Raw genomic sequence first — 22387 nt, forward strand, 5'->3', positions numbered from 1 at the left:
ATGCCACATCTCAAGCAAGCCCTATAGGTTAGGGCTGAAGGCCACTTCCCTCGTGGCCAGTGGCCAGCATGGCCCAGTCGCTGAGCAACTGCTCCCTGTCCTGCCAACCAGAGGGTCTAGGTTCTCTCCTCCCCACCACATGGCCCAGGTGTGGTATTGTCCCTGTAATCTTAGCACCCAGAAGGAGAGGCAGGAAGATTGGGAGTTCAGGGTCATCCTTGGCCACATCCCTAGGGAGTTTGGGGCCAGCCTGGACTACATGACCCTGGTCTGAAAAAAAAAAAACAAAATCAAAAAACGCAAGGGCTGTGATGCCTTTGCAGAGGACACAGGCTCTGTCCCCAGCATCTGCACGGTAGAGCACCACCATCTGTAAGTCCAGTTTCAGGGGGTCTGGCACCCTCTTCCGGCCTCTGAGGGCACTGCCTTCACACAGGGCACTTTACATACATGTAAGGAAAACACGCAAACACACAAAATATAAAACTTTAAAATCTATCTATATGTCTGTAGATTGAGGATTTGAGAATCAGATCAGTGTGCAAAGGAGAACCCTGTACCCTGTGTGTGTGTACCCTGCGTGCGTGTACCCTGCGTGTGTGTACCCTGCGTGCGTGCGTGTATCCTACATGGCCTCAGACTCAGCACACTGGCCAGGCCACACATTTGTCCAGAACTGGTCAGCACTTGTGGCCCATCCATGTCTCCTACAGAGGAATATTTGGAGTCTGGTCATGCGTTGGGGACATTCTCACCCTGTCACCCACAGAGGAACCTTTACCTTGGGGAGGTCCTCGGCTTCCACCACAGGTGGTATGGCCACTCATTAGCTCAAGGACATTTACCCAGCCCTCAGGGCCCAAGTCTGCATCCTGGGACTGGCTGGCTGGCCTTTGTCCACTTTTCCCTGGACCGGGTGCTACATCTTGGGGTCTCCCATGTGCCACAGGGTCATAGACTGTTGTCAGCCCTCCCTACCGGGGCCTGCCAAGTCACAGGATGAGTCAGGCGGGGCTTTGCCCCTGAGACTGAGCATCCCCTGCCTAAGGACACAGACACTGGCATAGGAGGCATGGCTCACGCCCTGCCCTGCTGTCCCCACAGCTGTTCCTACCGAGTGTGCCATTCTCGGCTCTGGAAGACCCGGTGACCACAGTTTCCAGCACCCCGCTTCTCGTCAGCTATCAGGTGAGCCGAGTGGCGGGGGTCTCCTGGGGCTCGAGAGGCTCAAGCTCAGCGTGCAAGGCCCTAGGAGCCTGGATGCTGGAATGCCCTGCCCGTTGTCCAGTTGCAAACACCGGGCCCCACGTGGGGCTGAGGGCAGAGCCACTTGGTGCAGCCCTCTGCTGCCCCTGGGGAGGTTCGGTCAACACAGTGTGGGACAGACCCTTGAACTGTCGCACCCTGCAGTCACACAGCCAGCCTGAGGAGGAGGAAGGCGAAGACGAGGAGGAGGCTGAGGAACTGGGCCATGCTGAGACCTATGCCGACTATGTACCTTCCAAGTGTAAGTGTCCCGGCCAGGGACGGCATGGAGACACCCACTAAGATGAGGTCGAGTTCCCGATCCGTAGTGCGAAGGCATCGAGAGCAGGTTCTGTGAACAGGGTGGAAGACTGACATGCTGCTGGCCTCTCTTCCTCTGTCATGTGCCAACTCTGCCCTCTGTCTCATCACCAGCCAAGATTGGAAAGCAGCACCCAGACCGTGTAGTGGAGACCAGCACACTCTCCAGCGTTCCGCCCCCAGACATCACCTACACCCTGGCACTACCCACCTCAGACAACGGGACCCTGTCTGCCCTACAGCTGGAAGCCATCACCTATGCCTGCCAGGTAGCTGCTCCACCCGCCCTTCCTGGCTGCTAAGGAGAGTGCCAGGTACACAGGCCTGACCTGCCTCTATTCACCCACAGCAACACGAGGTCCTGCTGCCCAGTGGGCAGCGTGCTGGTTTCCTGATTGGGGATGGGGCCGGCGTGGGCAAGGGCCGCACGGTGGCTGGCATCATAGTGGAGAATTACCTGCGGGGCCGGAAGAAGGCTTTGTGGTGAGAAACCTGCCAGTGGAGGGAGTAGGGGGCATAGGGTGGGGCAGGGAGGCATTCCTGACCAGGCGTCTCCTGTAGGTTCAGTGCCTCCAATGACCTCAAGTATGATGCAGAACGGGACCTGAGAGACATCGAGGCCCCCGGCATTGCAGTGCATGCACTAAGCAAGGTGGGCTGGGCACAGGGGGCTGAATCCAGACCCCTGAGCAAGGAAGGAACTGAGGCAGGGCAGTGTCCCAGCTCTACCAGGTTTCCTTCATCAGGAGGAAAACAGACTTGTGGGTGACCTGCCTGTGCCAAGGACTCTTTCCTAGGAGGTAAACTGAGGCAGGGGCATCCCTGAACACATCCCCTTGTCTGAACCTGTGTCCACAGATCAAGTACGGTGACAACACTACCTCAGAGGGTGTCCTCTTTGCCACCTACTCTGCCCTGATTGGAGAAAGCCAGGCAGGTGGGCAGCATCGCACACGCCTACGCCAGATCCTGCAGTGGTGTGGAGAGGCCTTTGATGGTGTGGTATCCTGTTGCCAGGGGTGGGTGGGTGGGCATGGAGAAGGGCAGAGCTGAAGCACTAGGGCTGTACTAAGTAGGTGTTGGATGGGAGGGGCCCGAGGCCAGACATACATAGCTACAAGTGCGCCGTCATACTAGGCCTGGGTCTTCACCCCTGCCTGGCACAGCCTCTCTCAGAGCCATTCTGATATTGGGGATTAAGCATGGAGCAGGCCTCACAAGTCATCCTTACGTCCTCCTGGCCTGCTTCCAGCCAGCATGTGAGTAACCAGGTTCCATAGCGTTAGGGGTGACTGTTGGGAATATTGTGGCTACTCTGCATGACAAAGGCTGGCCGTGGGAGATGGTGGGTCTCCTCCTCAGTCTGTGCCATGGCCAGTGCCTCTGGCCCTCAGGGATGTGCCCAGGGACCCAGCGGTGGTGGACGTGGAGACCCACAGGATCTGCACTGCTGGGGCAAGACCCTCAGCACAACTCTCTTGCTGTCTTTCTCTTCTTGGCATTTTGTCCTTTGGTCTTGAGAGTCTTTCTGTGTAGTGCATCCCTCTTTGGTGTCTCCCCTTGACCTGTTTTTTTGAGACAGAGTCTGCCACAGCAGTTCGTCATGGCGAGGTGGGCCCAGACCTGGCTTTGTGGTGCTGAGGACGGAACCCTTAGGTTCATGCTAAGCAAGTCTGCCTGCTGCTGAGCCCCCCTGCTGCATTGTGGGATAGTTGGTTAGGGACACCTTCTGTGCTTCGGGAACATTCCTTAACCCAGCGTATCTCAGATTGTGTTTGACGAGTGTCACAAAGCCAAGAACGCCAGCTCCACCAAGATGGGCAAGGCCGTGCTGGACCTGCAGAACAAGCTGCCCCAGGCCAGGGTGGTGTATGCCAGCGCCACAGGTGAGATGAGGGCGGCAGCTGAGCTCACACCGGCGGCCTGCTGTTAGTGCCGTCATCTGCACAGGGAGGGGGGTCCTGCCATGCTAGATTGCAAAGATGTGGGTCTGTATCATTTTTGCCTGGCACCTGGGGCAGATGTGGCACTTGCTGTCTCTCAGCCAGCCTCCCCTTTACTCGTGGCTCTCTGACCTTGATGGTACCCCATCAAGACAGTTTCCTCAGAGCCTCAGTTCCCTCCCTTGGTCCGAGTCTCTGGGGCTGCCACACTGTACCCCAGGTTCCATTAGACCTACAGTACTTCCATGTGGCGTGGTGAGTTCCTGGCCTCAGCTTCCTGCCTCCAACCCCTAGGCGCCTCTGAGCCCCGCAACATGATATACATGAGCCGCTTGGGCATCTGGGGCGAGGGCACACCCTTCCGGACCTTCGAGGAGTTCCTGCATGCCATTGAGAAGAGGTGAGCCCTGTCTCTGTCTCTGGGCTGGCTATCCTGGCCAGGTCTCCAGAGGGCCCATCTCTCCTAGCCCCTCCTGTCCCCTCGGAAAGATGAGCTTCCTCTCACGGTCCCTCTGCTCTGCCCCTCTCCCACACAAATTTCTCTCAGGCCCGGCCTCAACTGTCTTCCCCCGAGCCCAGGCCTGTGCTTATGTGGTGTGCTCTGCCTCCCGGCTCGTGGGTGAAGCGCTCAGAGGCTCTGTGTCTGCAGGGGCGTGGGTGCCATGGAGATCGTGGCCATGGACATGAAGGTCAGTGGCATGTACATCGCCCGCCAGCTCAGCTTCTCAGGGGTCACATTCCGAATCGAGGAGATCCCACTGTCTCCTGTCTTCGAGCAGGTCTACAATCGGGCAGCCCGGCTGGTAAGATTGTCTGCAGGGACCCCTGTTTCTCGTAGGCCTGTGACACAGCGTCACACTGTGGGATATGTGGGAGGGAGCAGAAGCTTCCCAGGGTGTGCCAGAGCCACTCAGCATTAGTTTATCTGGAGCAAGTCTTTACAGATTTACTTAGATATTATATGTGAGCACACTGTCGCTGTCCTCAGACGCACCAGAAGAGGGCATCAGATCCATTACAGATGGGTGTGAGCCACCATGTGGGTGCTGGGATTTGAACTCAGGACCCCTAGAAGAGCAATCCATGCTCTTAACTGACTCATGGTGCCCACGAGGCCTTGAGTTCAGCTGCCCAGTAGAGACTCTGGAACTAGGGGTGGGGACTCATGCCTGTCATTCCAGCACTTGGGAGGTAGAGGCAGGATGATCAGAAATTGAAGGTTATCCAGCTAGAGAGATGGCTCAGTGGTTAAGAGCACTGACTGCTCTTCCAGAGGTCCTGAGTTCAAATCCCAGCAACCACATAGTGGCTCACAACCATCTGTAATGGGATCTGATGCCCTCTTCTGGTGTGTCTGAAGACAGCAACAGTGTACTCATAAATAAAATAAATCTTTAAAAATAAAAAGAAATTGAAGGTTATCATAGGCTTTATATCCAGCTCAAAGCCAGCCCTCTCCCCCAGTAAGTTAGACATAGAGTGCACATCTGTTGTCGCGTGTCCTGGAGCCTGGAAGTCTAAAGCAAGGGGATCAGGAATTCAAGGCCAGCCTGGGCTACCTGAGATTCTTAATCAAATAACAGTGATGGCCCTTGCCCAGCCCGTACTTTTTCCCCTATGAGCAGTTCTTTGACAGCCGTGGGTGTGGATGGAGCGTGTTCTTGCTCACACTCACCCCATCCGTCCTCAACTGTGCTCCCGTCTTCACTGGTGCTCCCCCACATGCTGCCCTAGTCCCTGCCAGAGATTGCCCGCCATCCTCAGCACGGGCCTTGCTTTTGCAGTGGGCCGAGGCCCTGAGTGTGTTCCAGCAGGCGGCTGACTGGATTGGTCTGGAGTCTCGGAAGTCCCTGTGGGGTCAGTTCTGGTCCGCACACCAGCGCTTCTTTAAATACCTGTGCATTGCGGCCAAGGTGCACCGGCTGGTGGAGCTGGCACAGCAGGAGCTGAGCAGGGACAAGGTGAGTCTAGACACCAGTCTGGGGAGGGACAGTCATTTTAGAGACTGATGGAGCCCAGACACCCCATCTCCCCATCCCTGCAGTGCGTGGTCATCGGGCTGCAGTCCACAGGGGAGGCGCGGACCCGAGAGGTGCTAGATGAGAATGAGGGCCGCCTGGACTGCTTCGTCTCTGCAGCAGAGTAAGTGATGGACTTACTGGCTGGCTGGCCAGCTGGTCCTCACCCTGCTGTGCCTGTTGCTGTCCAGTGCCCCTCAGCAGCTGGGGAAAGGCCACCAGGGCGCAGGACCAGACAGGAATCTTGTGGGTCTGGAGGCACATGGGTTTTTGATCCTGGGACCTCAAAAGCAGACTTCTGGACATCTGCCCCCCACACAGTGGTGCTATTTCACCACAGTTCCATGGGCTTCTCAGGCCTGGCATCCACAGACCTACAGATCCCTCTCAGGAGTCACCTCAGTTTACCCCAGCGAGGCTCCTTCCTGCTGATCCTACCCAGGGACCAACATGGGAGCCACTGTGTCCTGCCGCTCATCTCCTTGAAACTGCAAGGCCATGGCTGGCCCATGTGCTGAGCCCTCTCTCCCTTGCAGAGGCGTCTTCCTGTCCCTGATCCAGAAGCACTTCCCTTCCACCAGGAGGAGGCGTGACCGGGGAGGAGGAAAGAGGAAACGTAAATGCCCGCCCATCTCCTCCTCTGCTTCCCTCTCTACCCCGCCCTCCCTGCGGACCTGCCACTCTAGTGTCCTGCACTCTAGTGTCCCAGCTGGGAGTCTCCACAAGTCCCCCAGGCAGTGCATGTGTGTAGAGCTGACCATTTCCCTGCAGGCTGCTCAGAGAAGCAAAGATCTGGGCAAAACCGTGGCCGACTCTAACCTCAGGCTACCCAGCCTGTCCATCCAGCCCCACTAGCCAAGGCCCTGGGAACCCCAGCTCCAGCCCCCACTGGTTGGCAGGCAGGCAGGCAGGCAGGCCTCTGCACTGCTCAGCTGTGCACATGCTGACCACAAGGACCGCCAGTGCCTGGAGCACTCGGGTCAGCGCGAGGGTCTCCTACCTTCCTTCCGGTTCACAGACCTTCCGAGCCAGGCTCAGAGAAGCCAAGTTCCTTACCCGCAGGCACGCTGGTGGTGAGGGCAGTGCAGGCTCCTCCACTCCAGATGCCCCCAGACACTCACAGGCCCCACCCCCTCCACACATCATTCTGTCTGACAAGACAGCACTGTCACATGAAGTGGCGGAACTTGTCCTTGGAGGAGGCTCTGATGTCTTCTGAGCCTCTCACCTACCACTAGGTCCAAACATGAAGCCATCATGGCTGGAGATGGGGACATGGTACCCCACGTTGCCTCTCCCTGCCAGAAGAAGGGCTGAAGGGCTTCGTGGAAGGGATTCAAGACACATGCAACAGAGGAAGCCAGCCAGCCTTAGACCGGTGCCATACCAGAGTCAAGCCAGCTCCTAGCTTCAGCCCCTCTTGCTCTCTCTACCCTGCCACCCCAGCTTCACCCACTTCTGCAGCCTCCACTTCAGAAAGCTGACCCATGACTCCTCCCTGCAGGGCGGCCTCGGGGCCGTGGTCCCAAGGCTTCCAGACTGACACTGGAGGCAGCAGGAGTTATCCGTATTAGTGATGGCAGCAGCACAGAGTCAGATGCTGGCCTGGATAGCGACTTCAATTCATCCCCAGAGTCTCTGGTAGATGATGATGTGGTCATCGTAGACGCCCCCACGCTCCCCACAGATGACCGAGGTGAGTGTCCATCATCCAGCCAGACTTCAGGCAGCAGACATTACCACATGAGGACCTTTCTACCACATACCCTGTTACAGATGGGGAGGCTGAGGCTCACAGCCCTGCTCAGGGCCGAGCTATCACACACAGCTGAGTGACTGCTATACCCATGGGCCTCCATTCCCCTGCTGGGAGGCTCCTTACGCTGCTCCTGCAAGGCCACCTCACTGACCCTCTGCCCACCCCCAGGTCCCCTGTACCCACTTCAGAGAGACCTACAGGGCCCTGGTGTCCTGGAGCGGGTGGAACGGCTGAAACAGGGCCTGCTGGCCAAGGTGCGAGCACTGGGCCGGGAGCTGCCTGTGAACACATTGGACCAGCTCATCCACCAGCTTGGGGGCCCGGAGTGTGTGGCCGAGGTGAGCCTGGCGGCCCATAGACTGCTCTGAGGGCCCTATGTCAACCCCTGGGGACAGGGGCAGAACCTGGCTGCAGAGGGTCATGTGCACCCCAACCCACATTGGCCAGCCTGTTCTACATGAGATCCCGTCTCAAAAAAGGGAAAGGGCTGGAGAGAGGGCTCACCAGCTAAGCACACTTCCTGCTCTTCCAAGTAGACTTGAGGGCACCAGTATGTGCGTGTCACACACACACACACACACACACACACACACGGACCTGAGGGGGCAGGAATTCTCTCAGCTACTGAAGCCACACTGCAAACCAAGGGTCCCAGCAGAGCCACCTTGTACCTCGGACAAGGACACAGTGCATTGGGCCCCTGGCCACCACACTGACCCTATGGGGAACCTCCTTTCTTCCTCCATCCCCAACCACAGATGACTGGCAGGAAAGGCCGAGTGGTATCGAGGCCCGACGGGTCAGTGGTCTTTGAGTCCAGAGCAGAGCAGGGCCTGTCCATCGACCATGTGAACCTCAGGGAGAAGCAGCGTTTCATGAGCGGCGAGAAGGTGGGGCCAGCGTGGACAGCTAGGGACAGCTAGGGGTGGGGGCTGTTCCCAGTGCATGGAGTGTATGAGTGCAAGGTGGGGAGGGGTGTGGCTGCACTCCTGGAGGTGTACACCTTTCTCCCTGGGTACCCAGAGTTGGGCAGTGGAGAGGGCAGCCCCCAAGCACCCTGACCCCTCTCACCCCCAACCTCCAGCTCGTGGCTATTATCTCTGAGGCCTCCAGCTCTGGTGTCTCCCTCCAAGCCGACCGGCGAGTCCAGAACCAGAGACGCCGGGTGCACATGACCTTGGAGCTGCCTTGGAGCGCAGACCGAGCAATTCAACAGTTTGGTGAGGCCCCCAGCCCTAGCCCAATTATCCCTTCCCTGTAACCCCCTATCTCAGTCTCTTAGAGCCTTTCTGCCCTCAGGCCGCACCCACAGATCCAACCAGGTCTCAGCGCCCGAGTATGTCTTCCTTATCTCCGAGCTGGCAGGGGAGCGCAGGTTCGCCTCCATTGTGGCCAAGCGGCTGGAGAGTCTGGTGAGCAGGCCAGCCTGAGGCAGGGGCTGGGTCAGGTATGCTGGGGTCTGACTCACAAATTGTCCTTTGCTACCCTGACAGGGTGCTCTGACCCACGGAGATCGACGGGCCACTGAGTCCCGGGACCTGAGCAAGTATAACTTCGAGAACAAGGTAAGTCAAGGGGAGTGGGGAGGCTGCCATGTGAGGGAAGGCCACCCTCTACCTGGGCCTCATTCTCTCATCTGCCCCACAGTATGGCGCCCGTGCGCTCAGCCGTGTCCTTGCCACAATCATGGGCCAGACAAACAACAGGGTGCCCCTGCCCCAGGGCTATCCAGGAGGGGATGCTGCCTTCTTTCGGGGTGAGCCAGGGCTCATGAATGTGTCTGGGAGGTGTGGGACTACAGCAGGGCTGGTCCTGTTAGACTTTGGGGACTGGGTGTAGGTGGGTTTCTAGGGAGAGGCGAGGCATGGTGCCCTGAGACCCCAGGGTCATCGGTTGGTTTTCCTTCACAGACATGAAGCAGGGCCTGCTGTCTGTGGGCATCGGTGGCCGGGAGTCACGCTCTGGCTGCTTGGATGTGGAGAAGGGTGAGTCCCGGAAGCACTGGAAGATGGTGATCCAGGGGCAGGGGGGAGGGTGGCGCCAGCAGCCTGAGACGCAGCTCCGCCCACAGACTGCTCCATCACCAAGTTCCTGAACCGCATCCTTGGGCTGGAGGTGCACAAGCAGAATGCGCTGTTCCAGTATTTCTCCGACACGTTTGACCATCTCATCGAGATCGACAAGAAGGAGGGCAGATACGACATGGGCATTCTGGGTAGGCCTCAAGGGCAGGGCTGGGCTCTACACCTTGTGCCCAGGGCCCACTGGAGCCCTGGTGGCATCTGAGGCCCACTGTGTCCGTTATGTGAAGTCCATCACTGAGTGGCTACAGACGAGGGCCGGTTGATGTTCTAACAGTGGTCACCTGGGGAGGCTCACGCTCAAGACTCACGCTGTGCAGTTACAGAGAACAGTGCTTTGGGAATGTTGTCTCTGTCAGGATGCACTGAGAGGCAGCCTCGGCTGTACGCGGCCTGCAGGCTGTACTCACGCACAGGCTGTTGCCACCCCAGGCTAAGGCTTTAGGCCCTGAAACAGATGGTCATTTGTGAGTGTGGTGGCACTTGCCTGCCAACCCAGCTCTCAGAGGCAGAAAGAGCAGAAGTTCAGGCTCCTCCACTACATGTTGGATTAAAAGCTAGCCTGAGCTACCTGAGATCTTGTCTCAAGGCAAACAAAACAGCGAGGCTCCCTGCCCCTCGTCCAGACATAGTCAGGTTTCACCCTGTGCCTCAACTCACTCCAGCCCCAGCGGACCTGACACTTCCTTCTGCATAATGTGCATGCAGATAGAACTCTCATACATAAAATAAATAAATCGAAAGCCCGCAATCCCTCTGGTAACCATGCACAGCAGGACACCGGGGGCCCCAGGCCACAGGGTTACCTGACACCCACCCGCAGGACATCTGACCTCCGAGCTTTTGGGTCTTCTGCTCAGTGATGGGGTAGTCACCTCTTATGGGGTACATCAGAGAAGAAGCCCCCTCGGGGTGGCCCTGACCTCCTACCCTCTCCTCAGACCTGGCCCCCGGCATCAACGAGATACATGAAGAGAGCCAGCAGGTGTTCCTGGCACCCGGGCACCCACAGGACGGGCAGGTGGTCTTCTACAAGGTGAGCAGGGAGCCGCCCGGCACCAGCCCAAGCTCCGCCCCAAACCTGCTAATACCCCCACTTGCCACAGATTAGCGTGGACCGCGGTATGAAGTGGGAAGAGGCATTCACTAGGTCGCTGGAGCTAAAAGGCCCCTATGACGGCTTCTACCTCTCCTACAAGGTGAGTGAGTAGTCCCACCCCAGACAGCAGGTGCCCTGCCAGCCAACTACCCAGAGATCCCGGTGGCAGTCGACCTCACCACTCTGGCCCTTAGGTACGAGGCAGCAAAACGAGCTGCCTTCTGGCAGAACAGAATCGAGGCGATTATTTCACCGTGTACAAGCCAAACATTGGCCGGCAGAGCCAGCTGGAGACCCTGGACAACCTGTGCCGGAAGTTCCACCGGGTAGGGAAGAGCCTACCCTCTCATGGCGGCTGGGAATGCATGGGGAACTGAGCCGCTTCCCCTGCTAACGTGTAGATTTGCGTCCCCAGGTCACCCCGGAAGAGGCACGGGAACCCTGGGAGAGCAGCTATGCGCTGTCGCTGGAGCACTGCAGCCACACTACCTGGTGAGGCCGGGCACGAAGTCACAAGGAGGGCGGAGCTGGGCGGCCAGTATCCCAGGGCCTCGTGGTATGGGAAAGTGCAGACTATGAGCTGACCAGCGGTCCCTGATACAGGAACCAGCGCTGTCGACTGGCACAGGAGGGCAAGTGCTGTGCCCAGGGCCTGCGCCTCCGCCACCACTACATGCTGTGCGGGGCGCTGCTGCGCGTGTGGGGCCGCATCGCTGCTGTCATGGCGGACGTCAGCAGTAGCAGCTACCTACAGATCGTGCGCCTCAAGACCAAGGACAAGAAGAAGCAAGTGGGTGAGTGGGGCAGCGGGTGTGGGGTTCCTGGAGAAAGGGTTCCCAAGCATGGTCCCCAGGAGGACCTGACTGCGTGTCCGCACCACAGGCATCAAGATTCCGGAGGGCTGCGTTCACCGCGTACTGCAGGAACTGCAGCTCATGGATGCAGAAGTGAAGCGCCGCAGCGCTCATGGGTTGGCTGCGCGCCCGCCTACTCCTCGTGCGATTACGCTTCCATGCGGTCCTGGTGAGGTGCTGGACTTGACCTACAGTCCCCCGGCCGAGCCTTTCCCAGCGCCTCCACGCTTCGCCTTCCCTTCGTTGCCACCCCCAGACCCCAGCTCTCTGATGCTGGGTACCAGGGACAACGCTACCAACCCTGTGGAGCTGGCACACCAGGGCTGCGACATCAATTTCAGGGAAGTGCTGGAGGACATGCTCCGCTCTTTGCGCGCGGGGCCCACTGAGACCCCTGCGCCTCTGGTGGGCGTGGGCGGCGGCGGCGGCGGTGGCGGCACAGAGCGGCAGAGCGTTATCCACTTCAGCCCACCCTTCCCAAACTCTTAGGCTGCTACATCAGCCTCTGGATTACACTGCACTGGGCAGTAAGGCCTATGGGCTCCTCTGCTAGCAGGGGTTCCCATGACTACTGAGGGTGACTGGCCACGGTGCCTTCCCAACCAGTGGGGCGTGGGGCCCCTGTGCTTCCCCTGCTACAGCCGTGCCCAGCCTAGAAGCCGTGGGGCTTGGTTGTCCCAGAGAGCTGGTAACTCAGGAAATCGGTGCTCGGGCCCCGCTGGCTATGGGGGCTCCACGGGGTAGACCCCGTTAATATATGCAATCCCCTGCCCCCTAAATTATTGTCACCTGCCCCTCCCCAGCCCCTGAATCTGTGGGCAGCCGGCAGGCCCTGGTTTCTATGTATTTATAACGAACTGTGTACATATGTAAAGACCTTTTCTAAAATATACGTGCCTTTGCCTACTTCCCGTGTGCTGTGGCCTAAAGGTCAACGGAAGGGGGAACCCAAGGGTCCCAGCTGTGGCTGCCACCCACCTGTCCAGGGTTGGCTGGTAGGAACCAGCTGGGGAGACGGGATTCTTCCCAGACAGTGGCAGCTGCAGTCCTGGCTGGGCTGAGGATCCTGGTCTCAGGCCTTGCACAGAGGTTGGGGAGGGGCAAGTCCGCAGAAGGGATGACAGGGAAGACCAGAGGCAGGCAGCCTCTATGACATACGGTTACTTAAGCACAAGGCTCACAGTTCCACAGGGAGTGAAAAGGCCAGTAGCACAGGACAGGAGCAGAGAGACTCTCAGACCCAATGACACCAGCTCAACCCACCATAGGCAGGCATCCCACAGTCCCCAGAGAACATGGGACAACTTACACACACTTAAGCACACACACACACACACACACACACACACACACACACACACACACACACACACACACACACACGGCCCTGCAGCAACCCTGACTCAAGTGTCCCGGACCTCAGGCCTCCTAGCAGGTTACTGCGCTCCTAAGCGGCCCACATCCTGGTCCTTCCTGCTGGCCTGGGCAGAGCTTAGGATGAGCAGGGACCGTGAGCAGCTGAGCCAGCCCCGCACCTGCAGTTGGAGGACAGGCACTGCCTTCTGAGCCCACGTCTGTTCCCCACTGAGGACACACATGCAGCACATTTCTACATTTTATTCCCACAAGGCAGCCAAGGTGAAGCTCGAGCCCGGGGCCACAGGCCTCTGGACCTTCCTCCGGCGGGGATGCACGCCAGGTCCTCGGGACTGCCCCACCAGCGGGCTGGTTTTTAGGCAGACCGTCATGAGTGCCGGGGTGGAAGGCTCCAGGGGTCACAGGGCAGGGGGGCTCGGTGCAGGGGCACACACTTGTAGGGCTAGAGATAGCACGGCAGGTCCTTCTCTATCACCTGTAGGGAGACAACTCGTTCAGACTTGCCCCTCAGCAACCACACACAGCCCTCACTCCGGCTGCTTGGCAAAGGTGCTCACCTGGGGCTCCTCCATGGGACCATAGCGCTTCACCACGCAGCCGTTCTTATCAATGAGAAACTGGAGGACAGAGGAACATGTTGACAGGGCATGGCAGGGGTGGGAGGGAGCGGGGCCACACCGCCCACACTGTATGGCACTTACCTTGGTAAAGTTCCATTTGATGGCACTGTGAGAGACAGAGAGAGGGGAGGGAAAATGGGTTTAGAAGTGGTGCCTGCTAGGGCACATCTTTAATCCCAGCATTTAGAAAACACTGGTAAGTGGAGTTCTAAGCCAACCTGGTCGACATAGTCAGTTCCAGGCCAGCCAGGGATATATGGTGAGACCCTGCCTCAAACGGCGGAGGCTCACTCAGTGGTTAGAGGAACGAACTGTTCTTCTGGAGAATGGGGTGGCACTACCAGTGCCCACATCACACGCTGGCTCACAAAAGTCTATTAACTCCACTTCCAGGCCCTTGGGGGCATCAGGCGCGCATGGGCTACAGACTTGCGTGCAGATAAAACCCACACACAAAACAATCCAGAGCAGCGGCGGGGTGGACAGACAGGCCAACGATTGTGAGCACTCAAGTGCAGCCCCCAGTCCCCTCTTGCAACCCACCAAGCCCAGCTTCAGGAGAGTCCATGCCCTCTTCTGGCCTCTGCAGGCACCATACCTATGTGCTACACATAAATACACTCGGGCAAAACACCCATCTTTGAGGCGGCTTGGCCAGGTGGTGTACTCCTTTAATCCCGGCACTTTAGTAGGGCAGGCAGATCTCTGTGAGTTCTGGGCCATCTAGAGCTACACAATGAGTCAACCCCCTCAAAACATACTAAAAAATTGGCACTCCCTCCCTACCCTGGTCCAGAGCCATCTGCCCCCTCCTTCCCCCAGGGTCACTTACTTTCCCAGCATGCCCCTGCCCTTGGGCTGGACTTTCATCCATTTCCACAGTGGGTGGGCATCGTCCCCATTTACACAGATCTTGCTGTACATGTCAAACCTGACATTGTAGCCGGCTGCAAACTCCTTGATTTCTTGATTACTTCCTGGCTCCTGCGGGCAGCAACAGATTTACTTGGAAGGTGCACTACACTGCACACACAGACAGATACAGACACAGACAGACAGACAGACAGACAGACACACACACACACACACACACACACACACACACACACTGACACAGCACCCGGGAACAGCCACGGACCTGCCTCCCGAACTGGTTGCAAGGGAAGGCCAGGATTCGTAAACCACACTCGGCGTATCGGGCATGCAGATCGACTAGCTGAGTGTAGTTTACGTCGGTTTTGCCTCATTGCGAGGCCACGTTGGTGACGATGCACACGCAACCCCTACGGAGGGAAAGGGTGGGAATGAGGCCACAGTCAGGAGAGGCCCCGTTTTCAGACCAGCCATGTACCTCCCATATGATCAGACATCCACCTGTACTTATCCAGGCAAACCATGTGCCCATCGATGTCCTTGGCTGCGAATTCGTGCATGGAGCGCGCACAGCGCCAATCATCGCGGGATGCACACTGTAAAAACAGGGAAACTGAGTGTCCTACCCCAGGTCCCCCAGGGGAGGAATATCCGACCCAAGGAAAAGTCCTGGGGCAATGAGTGGAGGAGTCACGAGGCTCCTCCTTCTTCCATTAAGTACGCCCCTTTCAGGTCCTCCAGAAAACATCTCTGGACATCCCTTAATATGCTACCAGGGAAGAGGACGGCAGGGGTATCCCTGGCCGCACACCAAGCCCAGGAACTCGTGGCTGTTGCTGGTCTGGGGAAGGTCCTGCAGCAGAGGCCGCGGGTTGAAAGGCTCGGGAATGGGCTCCATCCGGCGAGGGCGCGCCCTCTTGCGGCGGCGCGCGCGAGCTTTTCTCCTCCGAGGGCCTGGGCGCTTCCTAGGACTTTGGCGTCCAGGTTCACGCCGTCGCCGGCCTCCCGGGGACCGGCCGCGCTGTCTGCAGCGTCCCCGCTTGCGGGCGGCCGCGCGGCCCATGCCCGCCCGTCTGTGCGTCCCAAGCACAGCGCGGGGACAAAGAGCCGGTAGCCAAGGAGCCGCCGACTGTGACGCATCAGGCCAGGCGGGGCGCGTGACCAGGTCAGAGCCCGCTACAGTGACCCCGACACCGGTTCCCACCCCCCAGGAACCTCCCCGGCCGAGGCCTGGCCTTGTTCAGCCCCGGGGATGCCTATCAGACTCCGCTTTCCCACCTGGGTGCCCCCTACTCTAGCTAACCGATCCCACGACCCCCCGACCTCCACCCTGGACACAGTGACCCGACTCCAACCCTGCCCCCTCCCGCGATCTCCTAGGTCCCAGTAGCCCACCATGGTGCCAGCCAGGCCAGGCACAGCCAGAGCCCCGCACAGCAGTGCTGGCTTCAATAAGCGGCTCAGACGGCCCCAGCTCATCTCGGCGGCCGGAGCCAGCGGCTCCTCCCCTCACGCAGCCGACCAATGGACGCGCGAGGCCGAGTCTGGCTTGCCCGCCCTCGGCCACGCCCACTGACGTCTCTTATTGGCCGGGTGCGCCTGCGCCGAAGACGCGAGACCCCTGTAGCCAATGGGAAGCCTGAATGAAGGGGCGGCTTGGGCGGGGCGGGGCTTGGAGTTTGTTGTTGTCAGCAACTGCGCATGCTCAGTGATGGGAAAGACGGAGAAACGGGAGTAGCGTCCACGCGGCCTACGCGTTGGAGGGCTGCAGACAGTTATCCGCGAGGTTGCCCGCAGCGGAGCAGGGTGCCAGGGCGCTTTGGGGAATCCCTGGGAATAGAAAGCATGGCAAAATCATCTCCCTAAACATCCCCTTGAATACAGGAGTCTCTTTTTTTCTTCTGGAAACAGAATCTCATGTAGCCCAGGCTAGCCTTAAACCGTTTATATAGCAGAGGATGACCTTGAACCTCTGGGCCTCCAGCCTCAGCCTTCTGGTGCTGGGATCGCGGAAGTCGGCTAGTCCCCTCATTCCCTTCCATTTCTATTTTCTTTTTCAGAGGTTGTCTTCATGTAGCTCAGGCTAGCCTAAACTATTGTGTAGCCAGCACAACCTAAAACTCTTGATCCTCCTGCCTTCACCTCCTAAGAGTTGGAATGGCAAAAGTGTGCAGCCATGCAGTGCAGAGATGGAAGCCAGAACCTGAAGCGTGCCAGGGAGGGTTCTCAACCCACTGACTCCCCACTGAACCCCAGATGTAGCCAGAACTCACAGCAATCCTCCTGCCTTAGATTCCTGGGTACTAGGATGATAGGTCGATGACACCAGGCCTGGTCCTGTCCCCTGTAGGTACTGATGTGAAGGAGATGATCTGAGGGGTGGTAGGAGGGCTTGGCGGAGAAAGCCACTGCCAAGCAAACACACAGGACTCCAGATCACAGCACCCACACCAACTGCGCACAAGGATGCTCCTGTCATTCCAGAACCTGGGATTCCGAAGACTGGAGGATCCCAGGGGATCAGTTAGGTCCGCCAAATGCTTGTGCTCAGTGAGGGAGCCTGCCTCAAAACCAAGACAGATGGGCCTGGTAGCCAGCCATACCCTGAGCCCCAGCCCTTGGAGGCTGAGAGGGCAGCCTGGCCTCATTAGCAATTTCCAGGTGGGGCCAGGGCTACACAGTGAACCCTGGATCAGAAACACAACAGTTCCTGGGACCGCAGAGGTCCCTGCCCATATGTAAGAAGCTACAGGTCTTAAAGACCTGTGTGAGAAACTAAAGGCCCGAGGTTCCTCCCTGCAACTTTCCTTGTGACCTTGTCTAGGCCCCACTGCTCTCAGCCCAGCACTGTGGGCCCTTTGCCCTCTCTGTGTCACAGGAGTGACTCAGAAATTCCTCAGCCCAGCTGCCTGTCCAACACGCCCTCCCCTGGACTCTAATCCCTTAAATCCTCCCTATTTTTCTGACCCCTGGAGGAGACCGTCTGCTGCTGAGACAGATCAGGAGCCCTCCCCAGGAGAGAATCTAGGTCCAGGGGAGCTCAGGAGCCCCTTCCTTCTACTCCAGTCCTAGGCGCACCTTGGACAAACCCCCAGAAGGTTAAGATGACCAGAGATCTGGGTCCTCAAGATCCATTCTTGAACAACCCTGTTCTGTAGGTTCACGGTAGCTCCGAGGGCCCCTCCCACCTCAGGAAGTCTCTGTTTCCTCCCAGCCCCTAGACTGGGGTGACATGGCCTCTGAGGGACTAGTGTGAAGTTGTAAATACCAGTGCCCAAAGGCTTACAGCCACACCCTCACAGGGCATCTGAAAGGCCCCTGCTTCTGGGCTACTGTTAACCTCGATAAACGCTGGACTGAGAAAGAGGCCCAGGGCTGGGGCTGAAGGTGGCCGCACTGGAGGATCTGGGAGGGATTTGCATGTGGGGTGCCTGCCTCTCCCAAGGAACCCCAACTTTACCCTAATTTAACCAGTTGGGAAATGAAAACCTGAGCTAGTGCCTTCCGAGAAGCCACAACTCCAGGAAGGACCAAGACAGAGCCTGGCTTTTACCTTTCTTATTGTGGAGACCGGGTTGGGGTGGGGGTGAGGGGGTGGGGTGGGTGTCTCATATAGCCCAGGCTGGCCTGGAACTCACTTTGTAGCCAAGGATGACCTTGAACTCCTGTTCTTCCACCTTACCTCCTGAATGTTAGGATGACAGGTTTGTTGGTTTGTTAGGCCTGTTTTTGGGGTGCTGGGTGTGGACCCCGGGTCCAAGTGAGCCCTTGAGTCCCAGCCTTTGACTCTAATTTCCTTTGTTTTCTGAGACCTTTGTTTCCATTCCCCCAGGCCAGCCTCAGCTCCTTGGAGCTTCCCTCTTCTTGCTTCCTAAGCACTCGAAATACAGAGGCACAGCCACCAACTGGGGACACTGGGAATAAGAAATTGACGTCATGGATGGCCTGCTGAAAGGATTTAGGAAAGATTAAGTTATGCAAAGTGGAATTTAGCTAAGGGAGTGCTCTCAGAGGCTTGCAGCCTTGACCTGGACAGTAGGAAGAGAACTCTAGAACAGAGTACTCTGATTCATTACTAAGATTGGCCAGTTAGGCTTCCTTCCCATAACAAACGGAGCCCAGTCCAGGCTCACAGCTGCCCCTTGCCGGATATCGAAGCCCTGGAGTTCAAAGTCAGCCCATGGACTCCTGCAGCCAGTCAGTCCGGTCTTTCCTCAATTCCACTCTCAGGAAGGGCTGGATTCTGTCAAGCAACAGGCCCCTAGGCTGTGTCCAAAGGACTGAGATTCTATTTAAACCGGAAATCTCCGCCTTCGTCCAAACAGCCTTGGATTGTTTCTGCCTCAATCAAACATGTTTAACTGATCAAAGTTGGGGCCGTGAAGCCATAGAAGCTAAGACAACCTTGGGTCAAGACCCCTTTGGGGACCCTTTTACAGAGGTCCTTCCTTATCAGATCATCTGCACACTAAATACTTAGAATTAAGTCATAACTCACAAACCTACAGTTATGAAGTAGCAATGAAAATAATTGGTTGGGGGGTCACCATGACATAAGGCCCCGTATTAAGGGATGGCACCATCAGGAAGATTGAGAGGGTTGTTGTCGCTGGCTGCACCCTTTGTGCCTTGAGCAGAGCTGGTCAGGTGCTCTTGGGAATTTCCCTTCGGTGATCTGTAAGTGTTGGAGAGATTTCTCACTGTGCAAGTGTCGGGAGCCAAACCAGCCCAAGCGAGCCCAAGCTCTCAGATCTCAATCGAAGGACAAAGGCAATGATAGTTCTTTTTTTTTTCCGGAGCTGGGGACCGAACCCAGGGCCTTGTGCTTGCTAGGCAAGCGCTCTACCACTGAGCTAAATCCCCAACCCAGCAATGATAGTTCTGAGTCCTTGTCTAGGGGCTCACATGACAAGGTACAGCCTGGGGTTGGGGCTTGAACCTCAAGAGTTAAGGTTTTGTTTCCCAAGAAGTCTGATTTCTCCCCTGAAGGGCTGCGATGATTGATTGGTCCTCAGGCAAGCTGCGTCTGAGGTGTCCCAAGCTCTCTTTGCCAACATTGATTTAACTCTCTGCTGTCCTAGACCATTCCCCACCTACAAATTGGATGCTGGATTTCAAAAGTTTCTTTGAAACAGGGTTTTTCTATATAGCCCAGGCTGGCCTCAAACTCACAGAGATCCTCCTGCCTCTGCCTCCAGGATCGAAGGTGTGTGCCACCACTGCATGGAGGATGTGGTGCTCTTTAATAACCTTGCTTGGCCTAAGGCATCAGTTTACGCAAGAGCTCCCAGGCCTAGCTATTGCTTTTGCCTTTCTCCTTCAATCCCCACTCCTCCCATACACCCCACCGTTGCGTTTTGAGACCTTTATTCCTTTGTGCTTGGTCAGGAAGACATGTTAGTTCTAGAAGCGCGCACTCCCAGAGAAACACCTTCTCCTTTACATTTATTTATTTTTTTAAAAGATGTTATTTATTTTATGTATATGGATACACTGTCGCTGTCTTCAGACACACCAGAAGAGGGCATCGGATCCCATTACAGATGGTTGTGAGCCACCATGTGGTTGCTGGGATTTGAACTCAGGACCTCTGGAAGAGCAGTCAGTGCTCTTAACCGCTGAGCCATCTCTCCAGCCCTCTCCTTTACATTTATGTAGTCAATGCACATTTATCGTCTGTTTGTGTATGAGTGTCTTTTCTGCATATAGTCTGTAAACTATGTGTGTTCCTGGAGTCTAGGTCAGAAGGAGACACGGAGCCTCTGGAAGTTGATATTTATGAGGCTGCTGGGCATTAAACTTAGGCCCTGTGCAGCAACAAGTGTTCTAAAGCTCCATCTTTCCAGTCATTGTGCTTCCTCCCTTCCTTCCTTCGTTCCTTCCTTCCTTCCTTCCTTCTGACACTCTCACTATGCAGACCAGACTGACCTCTTTCCTCCAGTGCTGGGTGTAGTGAAAATCCTGGAATTTTGGTTTCTTTAAAAAAACAAACAAACAGGTGTAAGAATGTGTTTTCATGGGGAGGGCGGTAATGGGGGAGGATGGGGAGGGGAACACCCATAGAGAAGGGGAGGGGGAGGGGTTAGGGGGATGTTGGCCCGGAAATCGGGAAAGGGAATAACAATCGAAATGTAAATAAGAAACACCCAAGTTAATAAAGATGAAAAATAAATACATAAATAAATAAAAGAATGTGTTTTTGTTAATCCCAGGCGTGGGATGTGAGGCTGCTTCAGACCGTCCGCAGCAGCTGACTATGATTTGCCTCGTGCTCTAGCAGAGGTGTGGTTGTGCCAGCCAAAGACAGTGTCTGGGAGTGTGTGATGTTTGGAATTCTGGGAACTTTTCAGAGGGTACATACATGCTGGGCCCCAAGAGGTGGGGTTGATGGCTGTTGGCTTGGTTGTAATTTGTTAGCAGTTGTGCTCAAAGAAGAAACACGGAGAAAGAAATTAGATTCAGATCTCTCTCTCTCTCCCCTCCTTTCTTCTCTTCCACCTAGTGATAGGAGGTGAAACCGAGGGGATACATAGTGGGAAAAGGAGGAACCCACGAAGTAGTTAAGGTCCAAGGCCTTGCTGTCTCCACGCCTGTCACATGATCCTTTTTAAAGGGGGGGGGCTGTGAAGTTAAGTGGATAGAGCTCACCACCCTCACTGCCAAAACCCCTGGTTTCCAACCCCAGCAGAGGAGGGACAGTGTGTGCACGGTCACCAGCACTCCAAAGCTGAGGGCAGGAGGTCATGCATTGGAGGTCATGCTGGGCTACAAAGACCTGGTATCGAAACAAGACAAGGAAAATAGAGGAGCAAAGTGGTGTCTCCGGAGACCTCACTGAGACCCAATGTGGGTTACTTGGAGGTGGCTTCTGCTTGCAGATAGCGGTTCCTTTGTGTGCTAGTCAGTGGCCCTTGCTTAGAAGAAAACCAGAACCACACCCTCCACCCTCAGACTTGTTTGCACCAGGAATTCCAGGCAGCCCCCTGACTGAGGTTGTCACCTCTGTTACACAGATAACAACTAATGGTGGTGGTGTTTTTTCTTTCTGTATTTTCCTCTCAAATATAACATATGACTGCAGTTTCCCCTCCCTTCTCCCCGCCTCCATCTACCTCCCCTTAGAAAAATGCAGGCTTCCCAGGGACTTAAACCAAATACAGCATAACACGCTACAATAAGACCCAGTACATACCAGCACACCAACGTAAGGCAGCCCAGTAGGAGGAAAAGAGTCCTTCTACAAAGCAGACAAAAGTTTTCATTTTGTGTGCATTTGGTGTTTTGCTTGTATGTATGTTTATGGGGGTGCCAGATCCCCTGGAATTGGAGTTACAGGCAGAATACTGTACACATGGGTGCTGGGAGTTGAACCTGGATCCTCTGAGAGAGCAGCCAGTGCTCTAACCACTGAACCATCTGTCCGGTCCTTTTTTTTTTCCTTTTTTTTTTCTTTTTTCTTTTTTTCGGAGCTGGGGACCCAACCCAGGGCCTTGCGCTTGCTAAACAAGCGCTGTACCGCTGAGCTAAATCCCCAAACCCCCCTCCCCTTTTTTTTTTAAATGAAGGGGATACCATTTGTAGACCAAGCTGAGCTTGAACTCAGAGGAATCCTCCTGCAGAGCTCCTGGGATTAAAGTATGTGCTTTGCCAAGGTTTATTGTTCTTGTATGTGCGCCTGTGTTTTCTTCTGCTGTTCCTACAATGGAATCACTAGGTACCACAGTAATTGTTCAGCCTTTGACTCTCCTCTGTGTTACGTACGCGGGCACCATGGAAGTGAGCGTCAGATCCCTGGCGCTGAAGTTACAGGTGGTTGTGAGCCACCACATGGGTGCCGGGAACCAAGCCCAGGTTCCCGTCCACAACAGCTCGGGCTCCTACCCAGAAACCGGCTCTCCAGGCCCCCCCCCCACCGCCCCCACGCGTTCATTCAAAGCACCCTCTACCTTTCCTCCCACAAGCCCTGAGTTGTTTCTGGCAGGGCGGTGAGTTCAGGTGCCAAGGCCACAGTCTGAGTCATTGCTCAGGGCCCTGGGATCACACACTCCAGACAACACCTGTCTTCCCTCTGGTTGCCACCGTCCCTACCACTCATTGGGCCGAGCAGTGCCATTACCCCACCCTGCCACCCATGCCAAGCCCTTGGGCTGCTCCCATTCCGCTCACCCCGTCACCTGGCCCAGGGCCCCTTCCCCAG

At 56.5% G+C, this 22387-nt stretch overlaps 2 protein-coding genes across 10 annotated transcripts in view; one reads left to right on the forward strand and one right to left on the reverse strand.

The window, feature by feature from the left end:
* Positions 1-12226, forward strand: part of Sbno2 (strawberry notch homolog 2) — a 46675-nt gene extending 34449 nt beyond the window's left edge. For 5 of the 8 annotated variants that reach the window (XM_032908308.1, XM_032908316.1, XM_032908324.1 and 2 more), the window contains 27 exons: positions 1105-1188; positions 1411-1507; positions 1681-1835; positions 1916-2049; positions 2128-2272; positions 2377-2568; positions 3335-3452; positions 3804-3909; positions 4159-4312; positions 5294-5470; positions 5554-5651; positions 6064-6143; positions 7032-7223; positions 7455-7624; positions 8045-8176; positions 8371-8506; positions 8586-8698; positions 8780-8851; positions 8934-9042; positions 9197-9271; positions 9358-9501; positions 10309-10403; positions 10474-10566; positions 10661-10792; positions 10882-10958; positions 11070-11260; positions 11349-12226. In XM_032908308.1, the coding sequence (XP_032764199.1) occupies positions 1105-1188; positions 1411-1507; positions 1681-1835; positions 1916-2049; positions 2128-2272; positions 2377-2568; positions 3335-3452; positions 3804-3909; positions 4159-4312; positions 5294-5470; positions 5554-5651; positions 6064-6143; positions 7032-7223; positions 7455-7624; positions 8045-8176; positions 8371-8506; positions 8586-8698; positions 8780-8851; positions 8934-9042; positions 9197-9271; positions 9358-9501; positions 10309-10403; positions 10474-10566; positions 10661-10792; positions 10882-10958; positions 11070-11260; positions 11349-11809 (3732 nt within the window). In that variant the 3' untranslated portion in view covers positions 11810-12226. The remainder of the gene's footprint in view (positions 1-1104; positions 1189-1410; positions 1508-1680; positions 1836-1915; positions 2050-2127; positions 2273-2376; positions 2569-3334; positions 3453-3803; positions 3910-4158; positions 4313-5293; positions 5471-5553; positions 5652-6063; positions 6144-7031; positions 7224-7454; positions 7625-8044; positions 8177-8370; positions 8507-8585; positions 8699-8779; positions 8852-8933; positions 9043-9196; positions 9272-9357; positions 9502-10308; positions 10404-10473; positions 10567-10660; positions 10793-10881; positions 10959-11069; positions 11261-11348) is intronic. The other 3 variants (XM_032908333.1, XM_032908356.1, XM_032908364.1) reach the window with 1 other exon arrangement.
* A 695-nt stretch (positions 12227-12921) lies between these two features.
* Positions 12922-15712, reverse strand: Gpx4 (glutathione peroxidase 4). Of its 2 annotated transcripts, none has more exons than XM_032908372.1 (7): positions 15586-15712; positions 14692-14786; positions 14456-14600; positions 14150-14301; positions 13399-13423; positions 13255-13314; positions 12922-13172 (listed from the first exon to the last, which is right to left on the reverse strand). In XM_032908372.1, exons 1-7 carry the CDS (start codon positions 15667-15669, stop codon positions 13140-13142), a joined length of 594 nt encoding a protein of 197 aa, XP_032764263.1. In that variant the 5' UTR covers positions 15670-15712; the 3' UTR covers positions 12922-13139. The 2 variants fall into 2 exon arrangements, with proteins under 2 accessions (XP_032764263.1, XP_032764265.1); XM_032908374.1 differs by lacking the exon at positions 15586-15712 and adding an exon at positions 15002-15562.
* Between the last annotated feature and the right edge of the window lie 6675 nt (positions 15713-22387).

Source organism: Rattus rattus, chromosome 1, assembly GCF_011064425.1.
Source record: "Rattus rattus isolate New Zealand chromosome 1, Rrattus_CSIRO_v1, whole genome shotgun sequence".
Lineage (NCBI taxonomy): Eukaryota > Metazoa > Chordata > Mammalia > Rodentia > Muridae > Rattus > Rattus rattus.